The 26,830-nt window shown below is 41.2% G+C and overlaps 1 protein-coding gene across 1 annotated transcript in view; it reads left to right on the top strand.

The window, feature by feature from the left end:
* CTNND2 (catenin delta 2) overlaps window positions 1–26,830 on the top strand; it is a 935,284-nt gene that overhangs the window by 687,967 nt on the left and 220,487 nt on the right. Inside the window, exon 11 of the mRNA XM_079915963.1 lies at window positions 24,624–24,837. Coding sequence (XP_079772089.1) covers window positions 24,624–24,837 — 214 coding nt within the window. The remainder of the gene's footprint in view (window positions 1–24,623; window positions 24,838–26,830) is intronic.

Here is a 26,830-nt window from a genome sequence, read left to right as displayed (position 1 = left end):
AGAAAGAAGGAAGCCATGTTGGGGAAAGAGTGGTCATTCGGATAAAAACAGGCCGTAGTTTGTAGGTGGCAGCAAAAAAGGAAGACTGGCATCTTCTTCCCAGACTGGCTGTCAGCTCAGCTTCAGAGCTGGTGACTTGCCTTGTGCCACCAGGGCACAGGGGAGAGACAGCATAGAGGTATGGTCAGACGTAGTGGGCAAGGACAGTGTTCCCTCAAGTTGAAGGTCCCTTCAAGGAAGATGGACCCCTGCAGGAGAGAGGAGTCCAGGGGTGTCGGGGATGTGGGTGTGTTCCTGCAGGAGTCTGGAAGCTCAGGGTGAAGCAAGATGGGGTCAGAAGATGCAGAGTGAGGCCGTCCACTTGGGGCATCAGAGAGTTACAGCCACCTGGTCGCAGGGAAGCCGTGGACCACAGAGGCAGAGGAGACCGGCGTCAGAGCCTCCTCCGGCTGCTTCAGTGCAGGAAACATCTCGCCTCCCTCCCCACAGCAGTACAAGAGAAAGAAAGAGGAAGAAGGGGAGGGGAGAGGAGAACCAGAGGCTGGAGTTCATGGTCCAGCCTGCTTCCTGAGGCTGGGATGTTGGAGGATGGGTAGGAGACTAGGACTGAAGTCAAAATGGTCAAGCAACATTCTTTGTAACTGGAATGAGACCATTTTAATAACCTAAAGTGAATGAAAGTTAAGCAATCAGACTGATATGGTGTTGAAATAGAGCCAGCCTGCTGCGAGAGTCCTGATTAAAACCACCAAGTACAGAAGGTTCTCTTGGCAAGACAGGGATGAGTCAGAGAACAATTTATGGGGTCAAGACTCAGGAACAATGATGTAGCGGGTATTTTTCTAATCTTTGAAGTTTCCTTGCTGGGACTGCTAAAATTCGCTTGGGTTATTTTCACTTCATTTCGTCTTTGGGCCGCGCTCTCCTTCTATTTTAATGAATTATCTTTTTATCTGCCCACCCCCTGAATCAGTTTGTATTCTTTCTGATAATTAACAAAAGAAACAGATGACCTATCTAAATGTCAACCTATCGCATTTCTGTCACAGGTAGAGGACCCCGGGTCTAACCTAGCAATTTCTCACCAGGCTTTTTTTTTCCCGCCGCATTTCCGAATGAGAGCTCCTATATCATATTTTAGAAAAGAAGACCTCTACCTGAAGAACGAATCCCTCATTCAGGGGCATAGTCCAACTGTATATCCACCCTAAACTTCTTCAGCCCGCGTTAAAGTCACTTTTTTTCCTTTGGCCTTTAGGAGGGACGGCAGAAAACACCTGGCCTCTGTCATCCTGCTAACACTTTGCTTCTTACTGCTGCTGATTTATCACCATTAGACCTTGTTTCTAGGTGAGAAATCTCTAAATCGTTGAACCAAGGAAGAGGCATCTTGTTTATCTGTCATCCTTTTGATTTTTTCCCTTCTAAACAGTCTCTGGGTTTTCCAGGCACAGAGAACTAGAGAGAACATTTTGTCAAAATACTGGTAGAAACAGCACAGAAGCTTCTACATCAGATTAGGCGCATACATAGATGATGGTGCACACTTCTCTTCTTTATGATGCCCTTGTGGCTCTGTGCTTGCCTGTATTTCCGCGATCAGTTTCATTAATCCACTCTAAGTAAATGAGTTTGCTGTCACCTCTTTTGAGCCTTTGATCACGTCTCCAGCTTCACCAAGGTTATTGTTCCAGTTCATTCTAAATCCATCAGACCTCATCAACCTGATGGCACTTGTATATTCATTAATGACCCTGCTCTCTGCGTGCTTGCGTGCGCCATCTTGGAAATGGTTAACACCACTGGAGCCAGATACCATGCAGGACAAGAGCCTCTCTGACTTATTTTAAGCATGTGTGAGTTTCTAGCTCGTATTTCAGTCATTCAGAATCAGACTCTTATTGGAAGAAATGTGTCTTTATACCCAAACTATCCTGTAGATGTTTTGTCACACCTCTCCCCTATTAGGTGCACTTCATCGTTACAGCTGTTTTTTAAATGTTTCAAGGAAAGCTACCAGTGATCATTATACGATAACAGTTCCTGTTTGGTAGCCCCAGTGCACTTTTCAACCAAACCTTTAATACAAGTGAAAGAAAAAAATCTCCTTTGTTAAGGGCTCTTCAGAATTCAAATTGGTCTCTTGTATTTACAATCCTCCTTCATTAATTTGCCTCTTGAACACAGAGTAAAACACGGAGTGGGCATTAATGCTTTTGTTACTCGTATTTAATTTTTGGATGGAACAATTTGTGCATTTCCTTTGGATCTATACAAGCTGTCTTCAATTTCCAAAGATTGTTTGAAAGAAAGAATCTTACGATTGAAATGTATTTTCCATTAACATAGTGGTATATAAGGAGACCAGTCTCCCCAGGCCGGCTCAGAAAAGCCTCACTATCCCAAAATGTCCCTGTACTATAACAGTGGGTGAAGTTGTAGCAGTGGGTGAACAGTACTACAATATCCAGTCTGTATTCATGAGGAAAGGCAAAAAGTGTTCCAGTGGGAATGCGGGGATCTCACCTCCAGTACTCTGCTTAGAAGGCAGGTTCACTGTACCTTCCCTGTGGGTTTTGGGGTGGGAGTGGACACCATCCTTGCTACAAACCACAAGTGATGGAATCTGCTGTCTGGGGCAGGGGCTCGAGGAAAATAGAGACAGATGAAAGGGAGCAGGAAAACAATAAGTGTTATTGGCGGGAGGGTGGGTGGGTTCTGAGACTCCGTGGTGTGGACCGAATGAAGGGGAATTGGGGATGGGTCAAAACTGGATTCTAGGAGGTTGCAAACTAAAAAGATGTGGGGAGCAGGAGGTCTGCTCTGAGTTACCCTTATAGCCCAGTGAAAGTCCCCAGGCCTCACCGACTCCCTGACACTGGCTTCATTTGCTTCTCCTTTAACTACTGTCCTTTCTACTGCCACCACCTATAGCTCTTAAGCCAGTTTCTCTCCCTCCTGGTCCACTAGAGAAGAGGATTATCTTCCCAGACATCCCCTATTCTTTTATATATAATGCAAATACGCTCAACGTTGATGTTTTATATAGATTTTACTGCCTTCACAGGTGATGGAGAAGCATACCAGGAATAAAATGTTTCCCTCATAAATATCACCCCTCTGTTTTCCTCTTACATCTTAAAGACACAAATAATGTCACATATAGATGGTAGAATGGCGGCTTGTATATTTGACAGAAAGCTTCTCTCGGTGTCTCGTAGTGTTCTCCTTTCAAGATGGAGCTGTTTGGGGACTCCTGGTGAGAAGCAGGGTGGAGCTGGGGAGGTGGGGTGAGAATTGGGCCCCCTATTTGCAGGCTGAAATAACCCTATCCTGTTCTAAGAGATACTGAAATCAGATCACAGGAGAAAGAACTCTCTGTCAACGGAGACTCTGAAATTCCATCAAGCTCTTTTAGTCAGGCATGTTTCTGAATTCCTGTTTCACTGAATATTTCCTCTTTCTGCTGATAAAGATACTGCAGAGTCACCCCTCTCCCCGCCACATACACATCCAGTTATTTCCAGTGGTCACCTGACAAGTATCTATGTTCAGAAACATGCCTATCAGCTGTGGGATGAGAGGCACCGTTTCTTTCCTCTCTTGCTGCTGTTGGCTGCATGCAGAGGGAGCCCAGTGCCCTCAGGAGTCGATGGTGGTGATTATAAGCAAGCCGTCCTTAGCTGGTGCCCTTATTCCAATTGCTCCCTCCTGGCCTGGCCTGCCAAGCACCTCTGACACTCTCCATCACTGTATCTCACCAAAGCCAACCACCCTTGCCAGGCACTGTTGCCTCTTCTCATGGGTATCACCATCTCCTTGCATCAACCATTACCCGTGCCATGAGTGTGATAGATCTTTCAAAGCCTAAAAAATGTCAAAAGTGGTGAGAATGTATCTGTACTACTCCTGATTTAGTGTTTCTGTTTCTTATGTGGATCAGGAAAGCAACAAAATAAAACAGATACCACCAATTTTACTTATAACCTCCATATTTTGTATGGTCCGTATAGGACTCCAAGAAAGGCCAGTTAATCCAAGAGTTAAAAACCAGGCTGTATCCAGAATTATCCCTCTTCTTAACCATGAAGTCCTTGCTACTGGATCCAGCTGCCCAACTCCCCCTTTCTTCAGTCCCCAAAGCTTGTTCAGCATGCCCAAATAGGTCTAAGGAACAGCAGTTCACCATTTAGGCTCAAACTCCTTGCCATGTTCTTTAATTTACAAACTTACCTGTACAAAGCCAAGAATGTGTCTCATCTCTAGTGGGTGGTGACTGTCCCTAAGCTCCCCAGCCTCTCAGTCTCTCGTGGGAACACACAGCACAGTTCAAATCAACCATGCAGATTGGTGTCCAAAGTGGGATTGATACACAGACTTCACAGACTTTGTTAAGATGGTGTGGAGCACACATACGAAAACTGAAAGGGATGGAGATAATTCTGTAATACCATCTTGGTGGCCAGATGATTCTTAGTATGAAACCATACAACTTTGCATTTATGAAAGAAAGGAACTACTTCAGTGGAATATGTCCGCTATCCCTTTGATCCTGGGTGTCACAACATTATATTGTGTAGAAATTATAATCCAAAGAGAAAGGATTGTTTCCACTGGGTCTTACCAAGCAAGCAGAGATGTCTGAGGCATTTAGCAAGGATATAAAATCCAACATGTAAAAAATATGAAAATTGTACTTGGTGTGCTAGTATCTGTATTGTAGACAGGCGGGGCAGATGTGAAAGGCGAACTTGGCTCTTGGTAAAATGTTCTCTTCAAGGAGTAATGCCTCTCTTTAGTCCCATCTGTCATTATTAGACGTGTCCAGAGAGCCATGGACTTGGGACTGTAGAGGTTTGGGCGCAAAAGAACTGGGAAATTGTTCCAATGAATATAAGCAAGGATTGAGGTAAAAATATTACTAGGGATATTGATAATGAACCAAAGACTATTAGTCTCCGATGGATATTAGTGATATCAGGCTTTAAGTAGAATAAGTGTTAATCATAGGTAGCAGCTATGCAGCCTAATGCTTTTGCCTCTAATCCAAGGTTATGTCCCTCTGACCTGGGTAGAAAACATGGTGTATGAGGCTTACCCCAAAGGGTAGAGTTATCATATTACCTCCAACCCCATCACTGATCCTGAAGAGAGGGGGTATGGACAGATGAAGCCAACTTGGATTGATCTGTGACCATGCCCCAAATCAAATGGCACCAAATATCTTTTTGGATCAAACAATGGATGGTACAGTGATCTGGGGAGCCCTCTTTTAGAGGACCCCCATATTTCTTGATTTTTTAATTAGTTGAAGATGTCCAAGAGGAAGTTAGGGCACTCTTGCTTGACTTACCATGAAAGAGGCTAGTGGGTTCTTTGGTCAAGCTGGTGCAAACAGCCATGAAAAGATGAGGAATCACAGGCAACAGAAAGGCTAGACAAAAATGGGACAGGGCAACCTAGGACAGATTCGATTTGGGAGGTGTTTGTATGGTCATTAATGAAAGAAATGGAAAAACAGTTGTCATATAGGTTGTATTAGTTTCCTCTTGCTGCTATAACAAATGACTGCAAGGGGGTGGGGAGGCTGAGTTACTCTTGTGACATTCCCAACAGGAGAGTTGAGGCCACATGCTGAGGCTTGTTTGATTGGCAAGAATCTGGGAAACCATATTTTCTGGGCTTAATCAATGTAATTTTACCTGGCCATTACACTAAAGAATTAGAGGTTGTTTGGAAAGAGAATGGTAATGTTCAGAAACAAAGGGTAATTTTTCATACCCACTGGCCTAGACATATCACATGTGCAGACCACAGTGAGTTTACATTCCCATGACACACAAGGGGAATAGGTATGGTGGCATAATCCAGTTGTGATTATATAAACTAAGTGAAAGCCCCTTGGCCAACCAAGGTCCAACATGCTCAAAACTAAAACAAAATAGATTTTCTGGAGAGGTGCTAGCAATATCTGTATTAACAAAGGAGGTAGTAGGAACTGGTCCCCTGGCTCCCAACACCTCCTTATACAAAAGACTTATTTTACCAAAGCAAGTCAGCTTTTCTAGGTCAGCTTTGTAGATTATTAGCGTCTAAATAGAATGTTCTCCCTATGGCTTTGACAGTATCCAATATAGTTCAGGCTAATAAGGAAACTCAGTGGGCACCAGGGATTTCAGTGCTGTCATTGATCTGGAAAATTCTTTATTTTTTGCCCCAATTCCAATTTCTAAGAAAAAGCCAATCTCAATTGGCCTATACCCGAGAGACCATACTGTCTATTGTAACAGTTCTCACACAGGATATGTTAATTCTCTTACCCGTGGCCAAAATTCTTGTGAAGGGACTCACATTTACTGATGATAGAAGATACTCTGATATATGACTTTGATGGTGTAATGATTATCAGGCCTATAAAAGAGCAGGCCAACAGAATTGCAACTAGGGTGACTCATGACAAGGTGAAGCTGGCTTGTAAATTCTGCAGAGTTATGAGGGGTGACCCAACAAGGAATATTTGAACAATCAGGGCTATTTCTCAACTGATGAAAAATATTCTCCTGATGCCACTCTGAAATGAATAAGAAACATAATAGTTGGTAGAACTCCTTGGGTCCTGGAGAAGTCATATCTCAAATCTGGGGATACTATCAAGTCTCATTAGAATAAAAGAAAAGAAGGGAAAAGAGAAGGAAAAAAAGAAAAGGAAAGAAAGAGAGTTGCTTGTTGCTTTTTTTTTTTTTTTTTTTTTTTTTTGCGGTACGCGGGCCTCTCACTGCTGTGGCCTCTCCTGTTGCGGAGCACAGGCTCCGGACACGCAGGCTCAGCGGCCATGGCTCATGGGCCCAGCCGCTCCGCGGCATGCGGGATCCTCACGGACCGGGGCACGAACCCACGTCCCCTGCATCGGCAGGCGGACTCCCAACCACTGCACCACCAGGGAAGCCTGAGAGTCGCTTTTGAAGGTCGTCCCAACAACAAAACTTCTTAAGGTCTTCAGTGGATAAGAGTTTCGAGTATAACTTCCACATGCCTAAAATCCACACTTCTTTATCCAAACAGTGACAAATACCCAATGAGACTGGAGTTTATGGCAAAATCGAGTAAGGGCAGCAGAAGGACAACCTTAAGGTTTTGAACATACTGACTGCCTCACTCCACCTTTAGGTATTTACTTTGTAGAAGGTGATCCGTGGCTTGCTCTGGGCACTAGTAGAGATTCCTCGCATCTTCAAGAGACATTTGAGGCCTGAAATTCCTGTCGAGCCTTGGAGAAAACACTGACATAAGAAAGGTTCCGTCCAAAATCTCTCTGATTAAGTGCAAGGATTTGCTCAAGAACCTCTAGGTTTGGCTTACCAAAGGTGTCCACTAGATGCATGAACAGGATGCCTTAGATGCCTTAGAACCCAGGTTCCCTGCTTTATCTTTTTCATCCTCTTCTACAGAGAAATCAGAGGCCCAAACTATGCCTCCTTCCCAGAACAAGTCCAGTAAGAGCAGGACTTGCGGACAAGAGCATTAAAACGATGCAGGAGGAACACTTTGGGAAGGCTGCCTTCTTCCAACCTAGTTCTTCAAAAAGTTAATGTTAACAGGACAAAAACCAAAACACCAGAGTTTATCTTCCTAGTTGGCCATGTTGTATTCTTCTGAATGATCATCTGAAATACTAGTTATAGTATAGTATACTAATCATTCATTACTCGTACAGACAGGGTCAGCCATCCAGTGTGCAACCTGTCCCATTAGGAGGACTCTTTCTGTCTTTCCTCATTGAAGTTATCTCAAGAGAGAATCATGTAACACTGACTGGTGTGCAGTGACCAGTGGATTAGCCATTGAGTCCAGAAAATGGGCAAAGAGCGTTGCCCTATCCTTGGTACTTCTTTATACAGAGCAAATATACAGAGAGATATGAGACTTCCTTGGTTCTACCAGACTTAAATGTGTCCTGGTGATCTAGATACACGTCAACCAACAGCCAAAGAATAAGCCCTGGTGGTTAGGCAGGAGGTGACCTGTTGGTCCTGACTACGTAGACAGTAACTTAGGCATTGGAAATGGATGGGCAGAGCAGCCCTGTGCTCTCCACAAGTGGGCTGATAGAAGCAGTGAAGCCTGGAGGGCAGCTCATGAACACATGATAGATCAACATTAGATCGACAATAGATTGACTGAGTCCACCTGTGTATGGGCTTCGTATTGCTGCTGTAACAAATTACCAAAAATGTAGTGCTTTAACAGAATGTAACTTTATTATCTAATAGCTCTGGAGCTCAGAAGTCCAAAATTGGTCTTACTGGGCTTAAATCCAGGGCTGCAATTTTTTTTTTTTTTGGAGGCTCTAGGGAAGAATTCGTTTTCTTAACCTTCTCCTGTTTCTAGAGGCTTCCCACATTCCTTGGTTTATGGCCCCTTCGATCTTTAAGGCCAGCGGTAGCTCGGTGAGTCTTTCTCATGCTGCCATCCTTCTGATCCTGACTCTTCTGTCTCCCTCTTCCTCTTATGTAAAAGAACTTCATGAAGACACTGGGCTCACCCAGATCACCCAGGATAAACTCTTTAAGGTCAGCTGATCAGCAGCCTTAATTCCATGTACAGCCTTCATTCCCCTTTGCCATGTAACGTGCGTATTTGTAGGTTTCAGGGATTAGGATATGGACGTCTTTGGGATGGGATGGAGGCATTATTCTGCCTACACAACCTGTTAGAGCAAAGAAACCCTGAGAAGCCATACCTCTGACTGAAGGATGCCACGTGACCTCCAGCTCTGTGGAGCTCTCTGCCTACAGATAAGGTTCTGGATTCTTCCCACTAAGAAAGCATTTTTCCCTTGATTAGGTTGGCTTTGTCACATCAGTCTGTTTCATCTTGATGGCCACGGGGTCTCGAAAGCAAGTGCACTGATCATGTGTTGGGCAGGTGCCAATTCTTGTTATGAAAATTCCCTTCCAAGTATTTTAACGTAAATCACAATTTTCTTCATTTTGTCATTCAAACTTGCCAGGTCCCCACCCCTGTGAGCATGGATATCTATATTAATAAATATCCCACAGTTTTTCATATTACCTCACAGAGTTTCCAAAGCTAACATTTTTCTCCTTTTTGCTAGTCTTCCAGGCTCTAGATTTAATTTTTTTCTGCAATAAGCATCCTAAGAAATGAATCAATAGATGATAATTTGCTTTGCAATTTAGATTTTTCCATTTTAGTGTCTTCAACCCTGAAGAGTGACAGCAGAATGTGAAGATTTTGAATTATGAATAATCTTCCTTATTGTTCTGACTTTTATCTGTCTCTCTACCGTTTAGCCCAAGTTCATCTAATGGAAATTGGATATTCAACTATGGGCCTGAGTGCTACACTATTTCACATGCTTTTATATGTTTTTCTGCATTAAAGAAGACAAGAAATTTGCATACCTATAATTAGCTAATATATTCAGCATTGGCTCCTATAAACAAGATGCAGGTGTATGTAGTACAGAAGCATTTTATACGTAGTGTTGGCTTTCACTTGTGGGAAAAAGTACTCTCACTTCATGAAGTGAAAAGATAAAGTTATAAGAAAAACATTTTTTTAAAATTTTTATTTATTTATTTATGACTGTGTTGGGTCTTCGTTTCTGTGCGTGGGCTTTCTCTAGTTGTGGCGAGCGGGGGCCGATCTTCATCGCGGTGCACGGGCCTCTCACTGTCGCGGCCTCTCTTGTTGTGGAGCACAAGCTCCAGACGCGCAGGCTCAGTACTTGTGGCTCACGGGCCTCGTTGCTCCGCGGCATGTGGGATCTTCCCAGACCAGGGCTCGAACCCGTGTCCCCTGAATTGGCAGGCAGATTCTCAACCACTGCGCCACCAGGGAAGCCCAGAAAAACATTTTTTAAATGTGCATAACATTTGCTGGTCCACTCTCATTATATTTACAGTTGTACTATATTCTAAGGTTCTAAGGTCCCTTTTAGGCACCGGGAGTCTTTGTTCTTAAGTTCTGATTTGCTTGCTTGGCATATGATATTTCTCCTGAAGGGTGGACTGTAAAAATTGGCTTTATTTCAAAATTTCAAAAATTGCATCATCAAAACTGCATTGCTCAAAAAATAATATGGATCATCTGTGTGCCAGATAATTCTCTCAGCCCTGGGGATTCAGTGCTGAACAAATCAGGCAAGATTTCTGCTCTCACAGCTTCATATCCTTCTGGGTAGGAGTGGGGTAGAAAATCAAGAAACAAATATGTATATGAAACGTACCAGGTGGTAAATGGGAGCGAAGGAGGAATCCAGAGATGGGGATGTGGACCAGGAGAGGAGGGGGAGGGGTGTAGAGTCATGTGCTAGTTTTGATGGTTTATCAGGCTGAGCGGATTCTGACTGACTGCTGTGTGTACAGAATTTCAAAACAAAACAAAATTCTCCCTTAGGTCCCTGCTTTGTTATTAGTGCTCCACAGCTACCAGCCTGTTAACAACAGAGTAGAGCTGTCGATGTCCTTCTAGTCTGGAAAAAAAAATGTATGCAATAGCACACGGAACTCATTTGAAAATTCTTAAAGAATTAAAAATGCAAACCAAAGCATTTATGTATCTAGCATGTTTTAAATGAATAATGAGAAAATCAGTAAATAAGACAGAAAATAAGGAAACTTTTTAAACCTGGGATATTATATGTTGAAGATTTTTAAAAAGAGTGTCGATAAACTATGCGGAGAACTAAAATCTGAAAATAGGGTGAAAGCATTTGATTCTTTAGAATCGGGGTTCTTATCATTTAACCTGGTACACTCCAGGACAGAAGATCTTTGAACCAAAATTATTAATTTAGAGAAATAACAGTCTTCTCAATCTCTGTGGCTGTTTTTTTTTTTTTTATTAGAAGGTAGAATACCTACTGGGCAGGTCCTTTAAACCCACAAGTGTGAGTTACGAAAACAAGGAAAATGAGTGCTACAAAACTTAAATTGGAATAAAATAATTGAAAGAACTGAATGAATCCCATGTTGGTAGGGGAAGGGAAAGGAGACATTTCCGAATTGCTTTCCCTTTTAAATATGTACATATAGGCGTAGTTCAGAGATATTGTGGATTCGGCTCCAGACCACCACAATAAATGGAAGATCGAAATAAAGCAGGTCACACACATTTTTTTGGTTTCCCAGTGCATATAAAAATTCTTTTTACACTATACCGTAGTTTATTAAGTGTGCAACAGCATTATACCTGAAAAACAATTTCCATACCTTATTTAAAAAATACTTTAGTGCTAAAAAATGCTAACCATCATGTGAGTCTTCAGCGGGTCACAATCTTTTTGCAGTTGATCACTGATCAGAAATCACCGTAACATGGTCACCAGAGGGGAAGGGTTGGGGGGACGGATAGTTAGGGAGTTTGGGGTTGACATGTACACACTACTATATTTAAAATGGATAACCAGCAAGGACCTCCTGCATAGCACAGGGAACTCTGCTTAATGTTATGTAACAACCTAAATGGGAGAAGAACTTGAAAAAGAATAGATACGTGTATATGTATAACTGAATCAACTTTGCTGTACACCTGAAACTATCACAACATTGTTAATCAACTGTACTCCAATATAGAATTAAAAAGTTTAAAAAATAATTTTAAAAAGAAATCACGATAACAAATATAATAATAATGAAAAAGTTTGAAATTTTGCGAGAATTACCAAAATGTGGCACAGAGACATGAAGTGAGCAAGTACTGTTGGAAAAATAGCACCAGTAGACTTGCTCAACACAGGGCTTCCACAGACCTTCAACTTGTAAAAAACACAGTATCTGCAAAGCACGATAAACTGAAGTATAATAAAGCGAGGTATGCCTGTATAAATATATATTTATTTGTTTATACATATACATTTATTGGTAACTATGTTATATATTATTATATGTGTGTAACACTCTAGTGTATATGTATGTCAAATTATAGACATGGGTGTGATTTAGTACTAGTCACTTACTAAAATTACTAGGGCAGTTGTGATGCTGTTAGAATTTCTAAGGTACCATCCACCTGATGCCGGGAGTAAAGTCTCTTTCCTCATAAAGGATGACACACGGGTTTAGGCTGCACTGCATTGCACTTGATGGGATTTCTTAGTACCTAATTTTTAAAATCTCAAAGGTTACAGACGCACCAAACAAGTGTGTTTTCTTATTACACCAAGATCCAAGTGTCATATAAATGTTCTGCTTGGGCTGATGGACAAAATGAAGAGTGAATAACATTTAATCAGCTGACAGTATCATTGAATAACTCATATTTCAAGATGCCATGTTGCAGACGGATTTCCCTGGTAACAGCTTTCTTTGTGTTCAAGAGAAACATGGGGGGAAATGAGGTTGACATGTTCCGGTTTGTGGATTCTCAAAAGCACTGGTCACAGCGGTTGAACCCGACGGGTGGGGAGCTCTGAGTGGTGGAACTTATGGTTTTTTGCTCAGCTTCTGGGATCCCCTGCAGCCTCCACTCTGATTCTGGAGGCAGAGCTAACTGGAGAAATAGGAGACGGGCTTCTCCAGTTTCCTTGGTGGGGCTCAGAGCACAGAGCTAGCAAAATAAGAAAATCAAAGTTAATTTAAACAAATGATTGAGAGATGCAGGAAACCCAGCATGCATGTTACACTCTATAAATTCCCAGATGCCAGGAAAGTGGTCAGAAAATGTTTGATATCTAGGATATACTTCTGCACGACACATGATGCCTTCTTTGTGACACTGTCAAGTTAATTCTCTTGCCTCATTGCCACAACTGCCATCCCTCTGCTCAAAAAGCATGAGTGGGTCTCCACATCCTATAGCCGCTGAAATTTTCCTTGTTCTTGTGGTTTTCAGTGCCAGCCTTAGCCTGGCCCCTTGCCGGCATCCCAACATTTCCTGGGTCCCGCCTCTGGGAGGCGCTCTATGCAGACAGATGCTCCTCTCCACGCGCCTCCCATGCTCTCCCACCTCCGCTGCCAATCGCTCTTCAGAGCCATCATCCGTGTGAGCTGCAGGAATCTTGGGCTACTGGCCAGAGAAACTTCCTACAAGCATACCATTCCCTTAAGTTCAGCGATTTTTCTTTAAAATCCCACAAGTCTTATATTCTACTTCGTAAAGTGTCCAAGTCTGATTATAAAATAATAGTAGTAGTAAAAATAATAATAATACCCCCTAATCTTTGGGTAAGTTTAAGGGCCAAAAGATGTACCACCCTCTAACACACTGATGCCTACTCTTCCCCCGCAACCCTACCGTAACTTGTCGCCCACTTTATAAGCATGGACTACCCCAAGCATTTTAGAATTTAATCATGTTCTACACTGTATAGTTCACCAGTTTTAATCTTCTTAAAATCAATTCAGCTGTTATTTCTTCCAGAAGTAATTCCCCCGCTCCACTTCCCAAGGAGGCTGGTTTCATGCCTTTCCTGTGGGTTTCAGAGCATCTTGTTTGTTCCTGTACATATCTCCTGTCCATGAGATCCTCAAGGAGCATAGAACAGTGCTTAGTAAATATCAACTGAACTGAACAAAGCTAAAATTCTTTTCTCAACCAATGTTTACTCCAGTAAATGTTGGCTTGTTGCTACCGCAAAAGAGCCTATGAGCAAATATATCTCCCAGACATATAGGTGACTTTGTCACCTAAAATAGAAAAGAAAGAAAAAAGGACATATGCACAACAGGAAAACACTTAAGCAAATTTTATATTCTGTACAATTTTTGTAGGTATAATGAAAGTTTTACTTGATATAGTTTAAATTTTTAAAAATTTAGATATTTAACTTAAAAATAAAATAAATGCATAGGAAAGTTTTCTCTATATATCTATCATAACTCCTTTTGGTGGAATATGTTAGGTTTACTTTAATATTCATTATTTGTTATAACCATAGGCTATCTAAGATATGAAACAATTTCTCTATTATTGCTATGTCTGTATTTAGCATAATTTTATATTTTAGAAAGATGTTCTGTTCCATCTGGCAATGACAGAAGAATCACAATTTTTTAAATGTGTGCTTTCGTAATGCCAGTGAAATAGAAATTTAAATGAGAGGCTGTGTCTTTCATAAACACTTTGCCATCTGTCGGTCAACCAAAAACTATTGTGATGATTATCAACATACTTGTTTTATTAAAAATGAAAGGCCAAAAACCTTAGTCACTAGTGATTCCTTTCTTTTGGTCAGACCCCATATTTTCCGCATTTTTCTACCTGCAACACAGATCTAGAATTTCACCATTTCTTGGCACTTGCATTCCCATCATTCTGATCTAAAGCTACCGAGTTTCTCAAACCTGGACGATCTCACTGGTGTCCCTGCCTCTACCTTTGGGCCCCTACAGTCTGTTCGCCACATGGCACATACAACAGTCTTTAAATAAGCATGTTAGGTCAACTCTCATTCCCATCTTCTTCAGAGTACACCCAATGCCCTAGTGGCCAAAAGGCCCCAGATCCAGCCCTGCACCACCTAGCTGTCACCCCATCTCATCTCTCCTTCACTCTGCTCCAGCCACACCGACCTCCTTGCCCTTACTTGGAACCCTCCATCACTCCCTCGTGTCATTGGTCTCTGCTCAAACATTCCCTAATCATGGTACCCGGACTGGCCCCATGCAACACCTTCCTGCGTGCTCCATCCTCTTTTCCTCTCTTCTCTATGGTTCTTATCACCAGAGAAGATCTGGGTTTTGAGGGGCTTAAAGCTTGTACAATTTGATGGATCCTCTTTAAGGATCAAAATTACAACTAGAAAATTGCTAGGTCCTCCTTCAGGTAGAGCTGCCTCTGTTTTTCACTACTGAAATGATCTTATTAGCTTCATTGCTGGTTTCTTTGGTTTCTGATTCCTCTACAGATATGTGGACTCCTTTAAAGGAAGGACCCGGTCCATCTCCCCCACTCTGAGCCCAGCACCTGAACAGACTAGCCATTCCATAACCATGGGTCAAAGAGGGACTGTCCAATCTGTACAACAGTGAAAGCTTTGGGGTTAATATTTGTGGGCTTCCTGCATTCACATCCTGAGATCTCTTAATAATTTTTAAATAGTTAAGTTATACATCTGCCTTACACAAGTTTGTGTTTTCAAAATTTATGTGTGCTCATCTACAATTCTCTTTTGAGACGCTGAAGTGTCTGAATTTAGTGTTGCCACTTACGATATGTTGGATTGAGTTCAGTTTGGAACACAATAACAGAGACTTTTATTGGAGGCATTCTTTGCAATTGTCACTACTTAGTGATTTTGTATCTTGTATGTGCAAGGACAGCTCAAAACTTACGCCAGGTAATGGAAACCATTAGCCATATTTAGAACATTTGAGTGTGTCTGAGTGGCATCTTTAGAAAACGAATTTGTGGAATCCATTGAAATTCTTGCTTGTTAAAAAAGAAAAGAGGGGCCTTTCCTGAGTGCTCTTACAGAATAATGTTGAAACTCGCAGCAATTCTGAGTGCCCAGGAGTGTTTGTGGAGGGTGTCAGCTCCCAGTCTCCAGCTGCACAGCTCTGAGGCCCCTTTTGACCTCCTGCCCGCTTCACTGGTGACAGCAAGTTTTTGAGTAGAGAATCCTGCCGCTGGCTTCTCATCCACTTAGACTGACTATTTCATTCTGCAATGGGGGAACGTCTAGAAAACTTCTCTGCTTATGATCGCAGTTAACAAGAGGGGAATCGAAAGGGCCAAGGACTCTGGTATATGTAATTTGTTTGCAATGATTCAGGTGTTTTTTTCCTTTTAAAGTGTTTTGTAAAATGCGTCACTGGGTGGAATAATGATTCATGTTCAGGCTAAAAGAAAGGGCTTTTCTCCTTTTACCTTTATCTCTTTAAATTATAGGATAATGACGGTGATGAGAACATGAATGTTCAAACTGCTGTAAAACAGGTCATTTCAGAGATTTTGATGGGAAATAGTTTTCTTTAAACAGAGATATGGACAGGAACCTTTTACCAATACATAACTCATACAATATCAGCTACTTCTCTTAAATTGAGGATAGTTTAAAAAAAAAAAAGATGGGCTTCCCTGGTCGTGCAGTGGTTAAGAATCCGCCTGCCAATGCAGGGGACACGGGTTCGAGCCCTGGTCCGGGAAGATGCCGTGGAGCAACTAAGCCCGTGCGCTACACCTACTGAGCCTGCGCTCTAGAGCCCGCGAGCCACAACTACTGAGCCTACGTGCCACAACTACTGAAGCCTGCGTGCCTAGAGCCCGTGCTCCGCAACAAGAGAAGCCACTGCAATAAGAAGCCCGTGCACCGCGATGAAGAGTAGCCCCCGCTCACCACAACTAGAGAAAGCCCACATGCAGCAATGAAGACCCAACACAGCCAAAAATAAATAAAATAAAATAAATAAATTTATAAAAAATAAGTAAATAAAGAAAAATTTTTAAAGGGAAAACATGTTCAGATTCCCCCCTACCATTTTGTTATATGTTCATGCGGTTACCTCTGTGATGGTCTTCAGTGCCAGCTGAGGTCAAGTTCGGTGGGGTGGGAGCTGGATTTGGAAATCTGTCCAGGGTGACAAAGATTCTAGGAGTGTAGGGGCCTTTGGATTGGAAAAATAAGGGAACTCAAATAACAATAATAATGTAGTTGTAGACTTGTTTATTCTTTCCATGTCAGTTTCAAACACCAAAGAGCTTTCTGCTACACACAGAGATGAAACCCAAACCCCTACTCATCCTGCATCATGGCGCATGAGTAGCATCTGGGAGGATCTACGTGAAACTAGAACCTTCACAGACACTTAACTTGTTACTGTTTATATGTTTTGCTGCTGGTTGCATTTTTTTATTACAGGCTAATTTGTTAAAATCAAAACATGGTCCTTCTCTCTTTTTGCCTAATAATTCTCTCTATATTTCAGGAAAAAAATTTTCTCTTTTTCCCAGAACTAGTATCACCTCAAAATTATTTTGAATGCCTTTTTTATTTTCCTGATCAATTCAGTTACTATAACAAGAAAAAGCATTGCATTTCTGTTCTTCTTAAAATATAGATCAATTAATCCACTGTACTTCCCTTGGAAATATATCTAGCAAAATATCTCAGGGGTTCAATACTGATGCAGCAGACTTTGATATTATTTCTTAAACATGACCAATACAATTCACACAGCTCATTCTAGAATAAATATATCCCTTATATAATCTCATTAGTGGTATACCAGAATGGATTAATGATATATTCAATAATATTCAGTTTATACACTCAATGAAATTGATGAAGTTATAACCCTGAATTATATGCCTTTCACTGATTCTATCATATGTTATATGAGCATATTATTGAGTCATATATTGACCAGGTAATAAGTCAATTAAGAACATCCTTTAACAACTTGATACCGTGGGTAGTTCCTTGACAGATATTTACTGAGCTCATTGTTAAACAATTCACATTTGAGATTTAACTTAATCCTAAAAACAACCCTATGAGACAGGTTCACTTTCTGTTCATGTTTTACAGACATTTAAGTAACTTGCCTCGGGGTACATGGGTTTTAAGAGAAGGAGGGATGATTTGAATCCAGTTGCTCCAGCTTCATAGCCAGCACCACCAAAACACAATAGACCCTCTTTCTAAAACATAATTTGAAAAGAAACATAAGTCATCTTGGTTTACCTGTTGAATGGAGAAAGTAGATCATTTCCCACAACTGTAAAGAGAGATGTATTTTCTCTCAAAATTCTCAAAAATAGTTTCTATCATAAAACCAAAGAAGATTTTAGCCTTTAAGAATTGTACTTCTATTTTACTCAGAGGCAACTGCATGTACATACATCAACTCAAATTATACAGAAACTACGATGGCTTAACTATGAGGACGAGAGGTGGAGTTCGTTGAGATAAAATATGTATTTTACAAACTGATAACCTTGCAATTTCTGCATTAAAGTTGACAGTGAGATTCAGTTACCTCTGGTTAAGCCTCTGGTTTCAGATCTACAAACTTTGTATCTTCCAGTAGCTTTTTTTTTTTGGCGGTACGCGGGCCTCTCACTGCCGTGGCCTCTCCCGTTGCGGAGCACAGGCTCCGGACGCGCAGGCTCAGCGGCCATGGCTCACGGGACCAGCCGCTCTGCGGCATGTGGGATCCTCCCGGACCAGGGCACGAACCCGCGTCCCCTGCATCAGCAGGTGGACTCTCAACCACTGCGCCACCAAGGGAAGCCCATTCCAGTAGCTTTTTAAGCAGAGAAAATTAATTTTTAAACATTCATAAGGAATATAAAACAACTGTGTCTTTTTTGCCAATTTTTCTAACCAACACCATTGAAAAATAACAGTTAATTGGAAATTTACTGAAATCACTGAGTACTTCTTTTTAGTCAGCTTTCTATAAACCAGTTCTCAGACATTGTGCCTTGATCATAAATATCTCGAGCAAGAGGAAGTACTATGTGTTCTTAGTCCTGCAGACTAGGATTTAAATTTACTTTGCATCTCAGGTCCAGCCTAGTTTCTTTTAGCACAAAGCCAGAAGCACAAAAATATATCCATGTTGCTTCCAGTAGACTAGATCCCAGAGAGGCAGAGAAATGTATACCCAGGTCCTTAGCTGTTTGAGGTCCTTATCTCACCAACCAGTAGGTTAACAAAAGGCTACTCCAGTCTCTTTTCTCTTCTAATCCCAGCTTCAAATTCCTCTCCCTTTTAAATGCAGAGTAGGTGAGCAATCTCATTTGTTGCCATGAACACCTGTAACTCATGCCCTCAGGGTCTCCCTATCCTCAAACTAACCTTTCATACTATTTTTCTAAATGAAGACCGGTACCTCCCAAGAGGAATCCTGTTTCCTGATAACTTTTCCACCCGATATACATCATCATCATCAAAGTTTTATGAAGGCTGTCATTAACATACAAACACTGCTTTACTTGGATATGTTCTAAATTATTCATTGATGTTGATATCAACTTAATGATAATAGCTAATTCATTTGGTAAATATAGTTTATTCTCAATAAATGCAAATAATGTTAAGAGCACCAGATCCATTAAATGGTGAGGCCCCATTTTTTTGCAATGGGCGATATTGCATTACTCGCATTTTTCTTGTATTTAATTTAATTGCCCAACCATTTGTTTTCTGAGTTAAAAGAGTTTTATATATATTCTGCCTTGTTATGAAAGGACAAAGAAGAAAACCATTGCATCCTACTCCTGAATGATTTTTAGATAATTTTAGTTCCAGAGTCTAAATTGAAAAAAGCTCTTTTAAACAGTGGACTGGATGGCAAAGGTATATAAGCTCTTTTCATTCTTCCCTGGTGCAAACTGGGTGAGCTTTACTGATTCTTCGCGCATACATCCCAGCTTTCATCCCCAAGAGACTGTCTACATTAGGTTTAAGAAGGTTCTCTTTGTAAACAACCTAAAAGGACAGGTAGCAGGGCAAAGTTTCGCTTTGTTTGATTGGTTAATTCATTTTTATTTCCCCTGGGTATGGGGTTCATCAGCCTCCAACTTTCTTACTTCTTATATAGATTACTTCCTCCATCTAAATTCCTGAAGTTCACAGCTCAGCAGAGAAATAAACATGAGCTATTGACACAGGAACTAAAGTGGACCATGTATCAAAGAATCATTTAATAAACGAATTTAAGATTGTCTAATCAGGTCTTCACTGGTGGCGCAGTGGTTGAGAGTCCGCCTGCTGATGCAGGGGACACGGGTTCATGCCCCGGTCTGGGAAGATTCCACATGCCGCGGAGTGGCTGGGCCCGTGAGCCATGGCCGCTGAGCCTGCGCGTCCGGAGCCTGTGCTCCGCAGCGGGAGAGGCCACAGCAGTGAGAGACCCGCGTACCGCAACAAAACAAAACAAAAAAAAACGTGTACCGCAAAAAAAAAAAAAAAAAAAAAAAAGATTGTCTAATCAGATTATGTATGAAAAGCCCTTTCCAGTCATTCCCTGTCAAGTTCAAGAAAGTAGGAGATGTGAGATTTGTTCAGTCCAGATCCAACTCAAGCTATTGTTTCCCTATATGTATTTCAGTATTGATAGTTTTTTTTCAATGATTTGTATTAATGTAAATAAATTGGAATCACACAGTCAGAATGAAAAGAGAAAGAAACACAACAATAAGATACTACTACAATCTAGTAGAATGGCCAAAACGCAGAGCACTGACAACACGAAATGATGGCGAGGATGTGTAGCAACAGAAACTCTCATTCACTGTTGGTGGGATGCAAAATGGTACAGCCACTTGGGAAGACAGTTTGGTGGTTTCTTACAAAACTAAACATCCTCTCACTGTACAACCCAGCAATAGCTCTCTTTGGTATTTACCCAAAGGAGTTAAAAATTTATGTCCTCACAGAAACTTGCACACAGATGTTTATAGCAGCTTTCTTCCTAATTGTCAAAACTTAGAAGCAACCAAGATGTCTTTTAGCAGGTGAATGGATCAACTAGGTTACATCTAGACGGTGAAATGTGATTCATCGCTAAAAAAAAACGAGCTGTCAAAACTGTGCAAAGACATAGAGGAATCTTAAATGCATCCACTAGGTGAAAGACGCCAGTCTGAGAAGGCTGCTTACTGGATGATTCCCACTCGATGACATTCTAGAAAAGGCAAAACCGTGGAGACCGTAAAAAGATCAGTGATTTCTCCAGGGGTTCATGAGGAGGGGTGGGGGGATGAACAGGCAGAGCAAAGAGGGCTTTTAGGGCAGTGAAATTATTCTATGTGACACTATAATGGTGGATACATGTCATTATACGTTTATCAAGACCCATAGAAGGTACAACACCCAAGAGTGAACCCTAATGTAAACTGTGTACTTCGGGTGATAATGGTGTATCAGTGTAGGTGCACAGATCGTAACAGATGTAGGGCTCTGGGGAGGATGTTGATAATGGAGGAGACCGTGCATGTGTAAGGGCAGTGGTATATGGGAAATCTCTGTACTTTCTGCTCAAATATGCTGTGAACAAAAAACTGCTCTAAAAAATAACTTCTATTAAAAAAACTTTTTAAAGAGAGAGAAGGAAACTGACATACGATAAGCACTGTACCATTCTTCCACTCATCTGATCCATATTTATTGACTTAGCACTCTATGACAGGCGTTCTGCTACTGGGTTTGATTTTGTTATGATTTGTAGAGATTGGATATGATATTATATAATATTTTATTGACTTGGTTTCAATAATAGTAGACCTAGAATTTTTAAAGATTTGACTTTTGAAGAATTCTGCATGAGGATGATGAAGGGAGGAAGAAGAAGGGGTACACTGGCCTGAAATGATAGCATGGGGACCAAAACAAGGGCCCCACCTCTTGGATGTGGAGTGATCGTTGGGGAGGATTAAAGAAAAATAGACTGCTTTAAAGAAAAATAGTGGGAGAGGAAGTACCTTTTAAAAAGGTACCTTTTTAGAAAGGAGAGTTTCCCCTGATCATCTTTCAAAGAGAGTTGTACTTTGTTAATGTTTACAGTGGGTTTGTTTGGAGGCTTATAAGAGTTTAAGGTTGGACACAAGAAGAGACTAGAAGAATTGGTTGCCAGGAGAAGTTGAAGAGAGAGAGGATCCAGGGGAAAAGCAGAGGGGAAGTGAACAGGGCAACATTGGACCCATCCATACCACCAGAGGTCCTGCAAGGAATCAAGACCCTGCAAGAGAATTGAAAGTCTGCCCTACGGCTCTCTTTCGGGTCCTGCTGGGAGCGGGGAGGCTGCAGGAGGGGGCAGAACCAAGGACCTGACCATCACATTCATGTCTGTGATGGTCAACTCTGACGCATGTTTGACTTCAGAAAACTGAAGTAGGATTCTCATATGCTTAGGTAAATTTCAATCCCAAGAAAACAAAAGGTTTTTTTTATATTGATGATCCGGTGACCCTCAAAATAAGAGCAAATGAGAAAGTTTATCATCTTATTTGTGTTGCTCTAAATGGGTTAAAATAGAAGGTTTCATTATAAAGTTGGATATATGGCATTAATTAGGGTCACACTGAAAACAGCATTTTCTCATTATACATTAAGAATTGATATTGCCTTCATTTTGAATTCATTTTCCCTTTTCAAGCTTTGGAATAGTATTTTAATAGCTTGATTCATTAAGTTATATGAATGGGAAATATATTATCATAAATTAGGAATCTTAACTATAATATACAGAATAGCTAAGGTAGAGAGATAGATGGATGTACTTCACCATTTACCTTTAATACATAACCAATTGGTGAACTGTAAGAATGGCTTTATTTCCACTTTTATAATAGCTTCATCATTATTAAAATAATTAAACCTAGATAATTTTAACGTACAGCACATACATGCAGACACAAACACATTGAGAAAATGACATTCATAGTTTAACCTTTTTTGTACAAATGGAAATAAAAATAAAATGCATGCGTTAAAGCTCAGATGTATTTACGGGACACATGCATAGCAAGAGATTTCATCTCTCTTGGGTGAGTGCCAGGCAGGCCCTGGGTCAAACTGTAAGTTGAGAAAAAGTGGTTTTCTGATCCTTTGATAGCTTTTTCTAATTGCCCCAATGGTCCCTTTAGCCACCTTCCACCGGTGCTATCACCAGTGCAGACTGTACAGGCACCTCGGGGACATTAACGCCTGTCTCTACACCCCTGTCCCCCTCTGGGGGTGGAGCTGTGTGGAGGTCTCCTCTCCTCTCCTCTCCTCTGTCCCTGGTCCTGATCTCACAGTGGGTGTGATACCACAGTCAAGTTTTCTAAATTAGGGACCTAGAGTCCATGAGTTCTGGGAGGATTTCAACTTTCTCTGTTTTCATTTGGTTGATGGATGAAAATAATTCCTCCAGACATATTCTGAATCATGAGATGGTCCACCTTATGTGTGAGACATGCATCCTCATTTTTTTGTAAGCTGGTCCCAGAAGAGCTGCAGTAGCCCCTTGGAGACGTTCTTAGATGTTTACAAAAGGGTTTTGTTTGTTTGTTTTGTTTTCCTTTAAAGACTATTACTCAGTTTTGAGTTAGCTGACCTGAGAAAGAAACACTGCTATAACAAGTAATCCCTCTGCATTTACTCAAATACTTACTGAACTTCTACTGTGTGCCTGGCATTGCACTTGGAATAGGGATGGGGTCTACCAATGAACAAGACAAAGAGACTTGCCTTCCAAGAATATACATTCTAGCAGAAGACAGACAATAACAAGAAACATAATAAAGAAGTTAGGACACATGCTGTGAAGGATTCTATGATAGATTAAGGTGCAACAAGACTGCTGGATTAGGGGGGTGGTGTGATTCAGATGGCAGTTTTAAACAGTGTAGCTGAGTGGCCTCCTGGAGAACGGGGCACTAGAGCACTGTTGAAGGAGTCTGGGGGTCCGGCCCTATGCCCCTGCACATCTGTGGGATGAATGAGTTTTCTGTAATCAGAAAACTAAGTAGGGAAGGTGTCAGATTATATTCATTCATGCAAAATTATAATTCTTCAATCCCTGAGGGATATTGAGGTTAAAAAAAGGAAAGAATATTACTGAGTGAATTGTATGTATTCTTCTTCCAAATGCAGAAGTATTCAAATACAGCTCTGCTAATGAAAACTCCATGAAATGTTCTGTATGTTAACTAGACCATTTGTTTGCAGTTTAAATTTTGAAATGGGTCTGACTATTAAAGGACAGCAAGGAGAAAACACGTCTGGAAACATAGTGCAAGGGCTTTTTTTTTTTATTTACTTATTTAAAAAAAGAAACGTTTTCTTTGGGTAAAAAGAACACCCAAATGTAATATTATTTTACTGTTGTTATTAATCAAATACCTACGTTCTGCAGAACATGACTCGGTCCTCGTGTTCAGACCAGCTGCCATTGTGGTGACGTAGTTTCCAGGTCTTCTCAGATGAAAAGACTTGTGTCATTTCTGGTTTTTCATTTGGCTTCTGGTTCCTTTGAAAGGTTGGGAGCATTCCCCTCTTAAGCATCCTTTTCACATTTTGTACAGCAATCCTGCAGCCCTTTAAGACAGCGGTTACATTTAATAAGTCTTAGGAGTGAGAAGCATTCTTTTGCCCGTGCATCTGCTTCATGCCCTGAGTATGTGGCATTTTTTTTTTTTTTTTTTTTTTTTTTTTTTTTTTTTTTTGCGGTACGCAGGCCTCTCACTGTTGTGGCCTCTCCCGTTGTGGAGCACAGGCTCCGGACGCGCAGGCTCAGCGGCCATGGCTCACAGGCCCAGCTGCTCCACGGCATGTGAGATCTTCCTGGACTGGGGCACAAACCCGCATCCCCTGCATCGGCAGGCGGACTCTCAACCACTGCGCCACCAGGGAAGCCCTGTGGCATATTTTTATAGAGAGAAATGGCTGAGACACCCATTAGGAGGTTAAAATCATCTTTTCAAAATTCTGCGCCTTGAAAGGAAATGCATTTGAATTTTTATTGGTAGGATATTAAAACAAGTAAAAGCAATAGAATCTAAAGAGAACAATAATTTGTTTCCTTCTCCCTTTGTAAAAGGCCTTCATTCAGTTCAGTGTAATTAATTGTATGGATAGCAAGTACCTCATATAGAAAACCTGTTGGGGTTTAAATAGTGAAATCATCCTCTCTAAGGCAACCTTCCTTTCTCCTTTACTCCTTCAGATAAGGAGACAAGGAGGTATTCAGCTCCTGGTGGACCTGCTGGACCATCGGATGACGGAAGTCCACCGTAGTGCCTGTGGGGCGTTGAGAAACTTGGTGTATGGGAAAGCCAACGATGACAACAAAATCGCCCTGAAGAACTGTGGCGGCATCCCGGCACTGGTCAGGTTGCTCCGCAAGACCACCGACTTGGAGATCCGGGAGCTGGTCACAGGTCAGAATCCTTATTAACGGCATGACTGACTCTCAGATAAATTACCCATCATCCAGCACGGTTGCAATGTGCTCACCAAGTATTATGGTCCCGGCCTCTCTGAGAGCTAATAACACCAGTCGTCCCGATGTGTCTCTGTAAATAACAAATGTGAATGAGAGGGTATCAGGTGTCACGCCAGTAGATGGGTCATATTAAATAACTAGCATCCAGTAAACATAACCCTCCTAAAATTCTATGACCGTATTTCAGTCTTTGTCATTTGATTTAGAAGTAGTTGACATCTTAAAATACCCATGGGTCATCATTGGAATGACATTAATCATAATGGATGAAAGGACAGAGCATGTGAGTTATTGCTAATCAGGTATATATTCTGGCTTAGAGCGTGGTTAACAACAGAGAGCTTATTGTACTTAACAGTTAATTTCTTGGATAAAATATTTATGCCTAGTAAAAGCCCCCAGGTTGTATAAAATTACAGATTAAGGGATTTCTCAAAAGTGATCATGAGAGAAAGCCTTTCTATGGGCAGAGGACTTTGGAGTTTTGTGAAATGGACATAATCATGGTAACTACCTTCTAGCGCCATAGGATTAATCAATGAAAAAATATAAAGCAGTTAGCGTGTGCCTTTGTGGAATATGTATGGATACAGGAAACATTAGTCATTTGCTGTTGCCCTTCACTTTTTACATGTGCAGTTTTACTTGTTGGAGGGCTATGGATATCGGTGGTCTCAGTACAGAATTTCAAATCACTTTTCTTGATTATATATATATATATATATGCATATATTGCTGTTCTATGTGATATTTGTTTTTTGGCTCATAAAAGTACTCCTTCAAGTATTTGGCAAGGGGATTGCAAGGTTGACTCTCAGAGAAGGATCTTTTAATTATCCATGTTTCCACTGACCTTCTATCTCAACTCTAAAAGTTCCTTGAAACTATGCTGCTGAGCATATGCGCAGTTGCTCATTTAAGAAAATACATTACCGAAGCTAGAGTCATAAGTATTTGTTTATTCTTGGGTCAGGACTCCCAGCTGCAGTATGTTTTCTTTAACTTACACCCTTTAAGATTATTGTCACATCTCCTTTGTACTTAGCTAAATTAGAACTAGACTCCCAATTGTCTTTCCTTTTGTTTTTTTCTTTTTCCTTGTCCTTTTTTTTTTTTTTCTTTCTCTAAGTGGAGGATTGTCTTTGTGGGGAAAAAAAAAGTTGTCAAGGGTTGTGTTATGATAGTAATGTTTCACACTAAACTAGCATGGGGTGGCTTGGTCAGGGAAGGAAAAACTGTTGTTATGCACGTATTATGATGTGCAGGATAGTTTGGGGATGAGTGAAATAACTGAAAACATACCCTGCCATTAAAGTTAGGAACACCTGTGCTTATTTTTATGGAATTGGAAATTAATTATTCCAATTATTTAATTGGAAATTAAATTGGAAATGGCTGCAAGTGAAAGGACTCAATGTGCATGATGGAAAACAAACACCATGGTGCTTCTGTGCCTTGGCTTCCTTGCCAGTGGATGGATGAGGCCAACACAACTAAAGGAACACCCTGCTGTGTACTTACGCATCCATTTCATGATTTGAAAAGAATTGGATTCTACCAAGATTTGGATTTGCTCCAGCACAAATCCCTTGTCTTGAAGCGCTCTCTGTGGTGGCTTATCTCATTGCCAGAGAAACTCAGCCCATGCAAAAGGTTGAGGTGTTGATGGCTTCAATCAGAAAGGAGATGGAAGCAATGCCTGTGCCCCATGACGCTGTCTACCACAGCATGCCCTGCGCTTCTTGTGATATTTGAAGCTGCTGTGAAAGAAATGAAGGCTGGCTCCTCCCTTGCCTTTAGCTCTGCTTCTGACAGATGCTGGGTGTCACTCATTATGTGCCCCTGAGCAACATCAAAAATTTCTGTGTGAGCCCCATTTGGAAACATCAAAGGCAGAAAAACTCTTCAGAATGTCCACAAGTTTCCTT

Source organism: Stenella coeruleoalba, assembly GCF_951394435.1.
Source record: "Stenella coeruleoalba genome assembly, chromosome: 3".
Taxonomy (NCBI): domain Eukaryota; kingdom Metazoa; phylum Chordata; class Mammalia; order Artiodactyla; family Delphinidae; genus Stenella; species Stenella coeruleoalba.
This window is presented reverse-complemented; position numbering and strand designations above follow the sequence as displayed.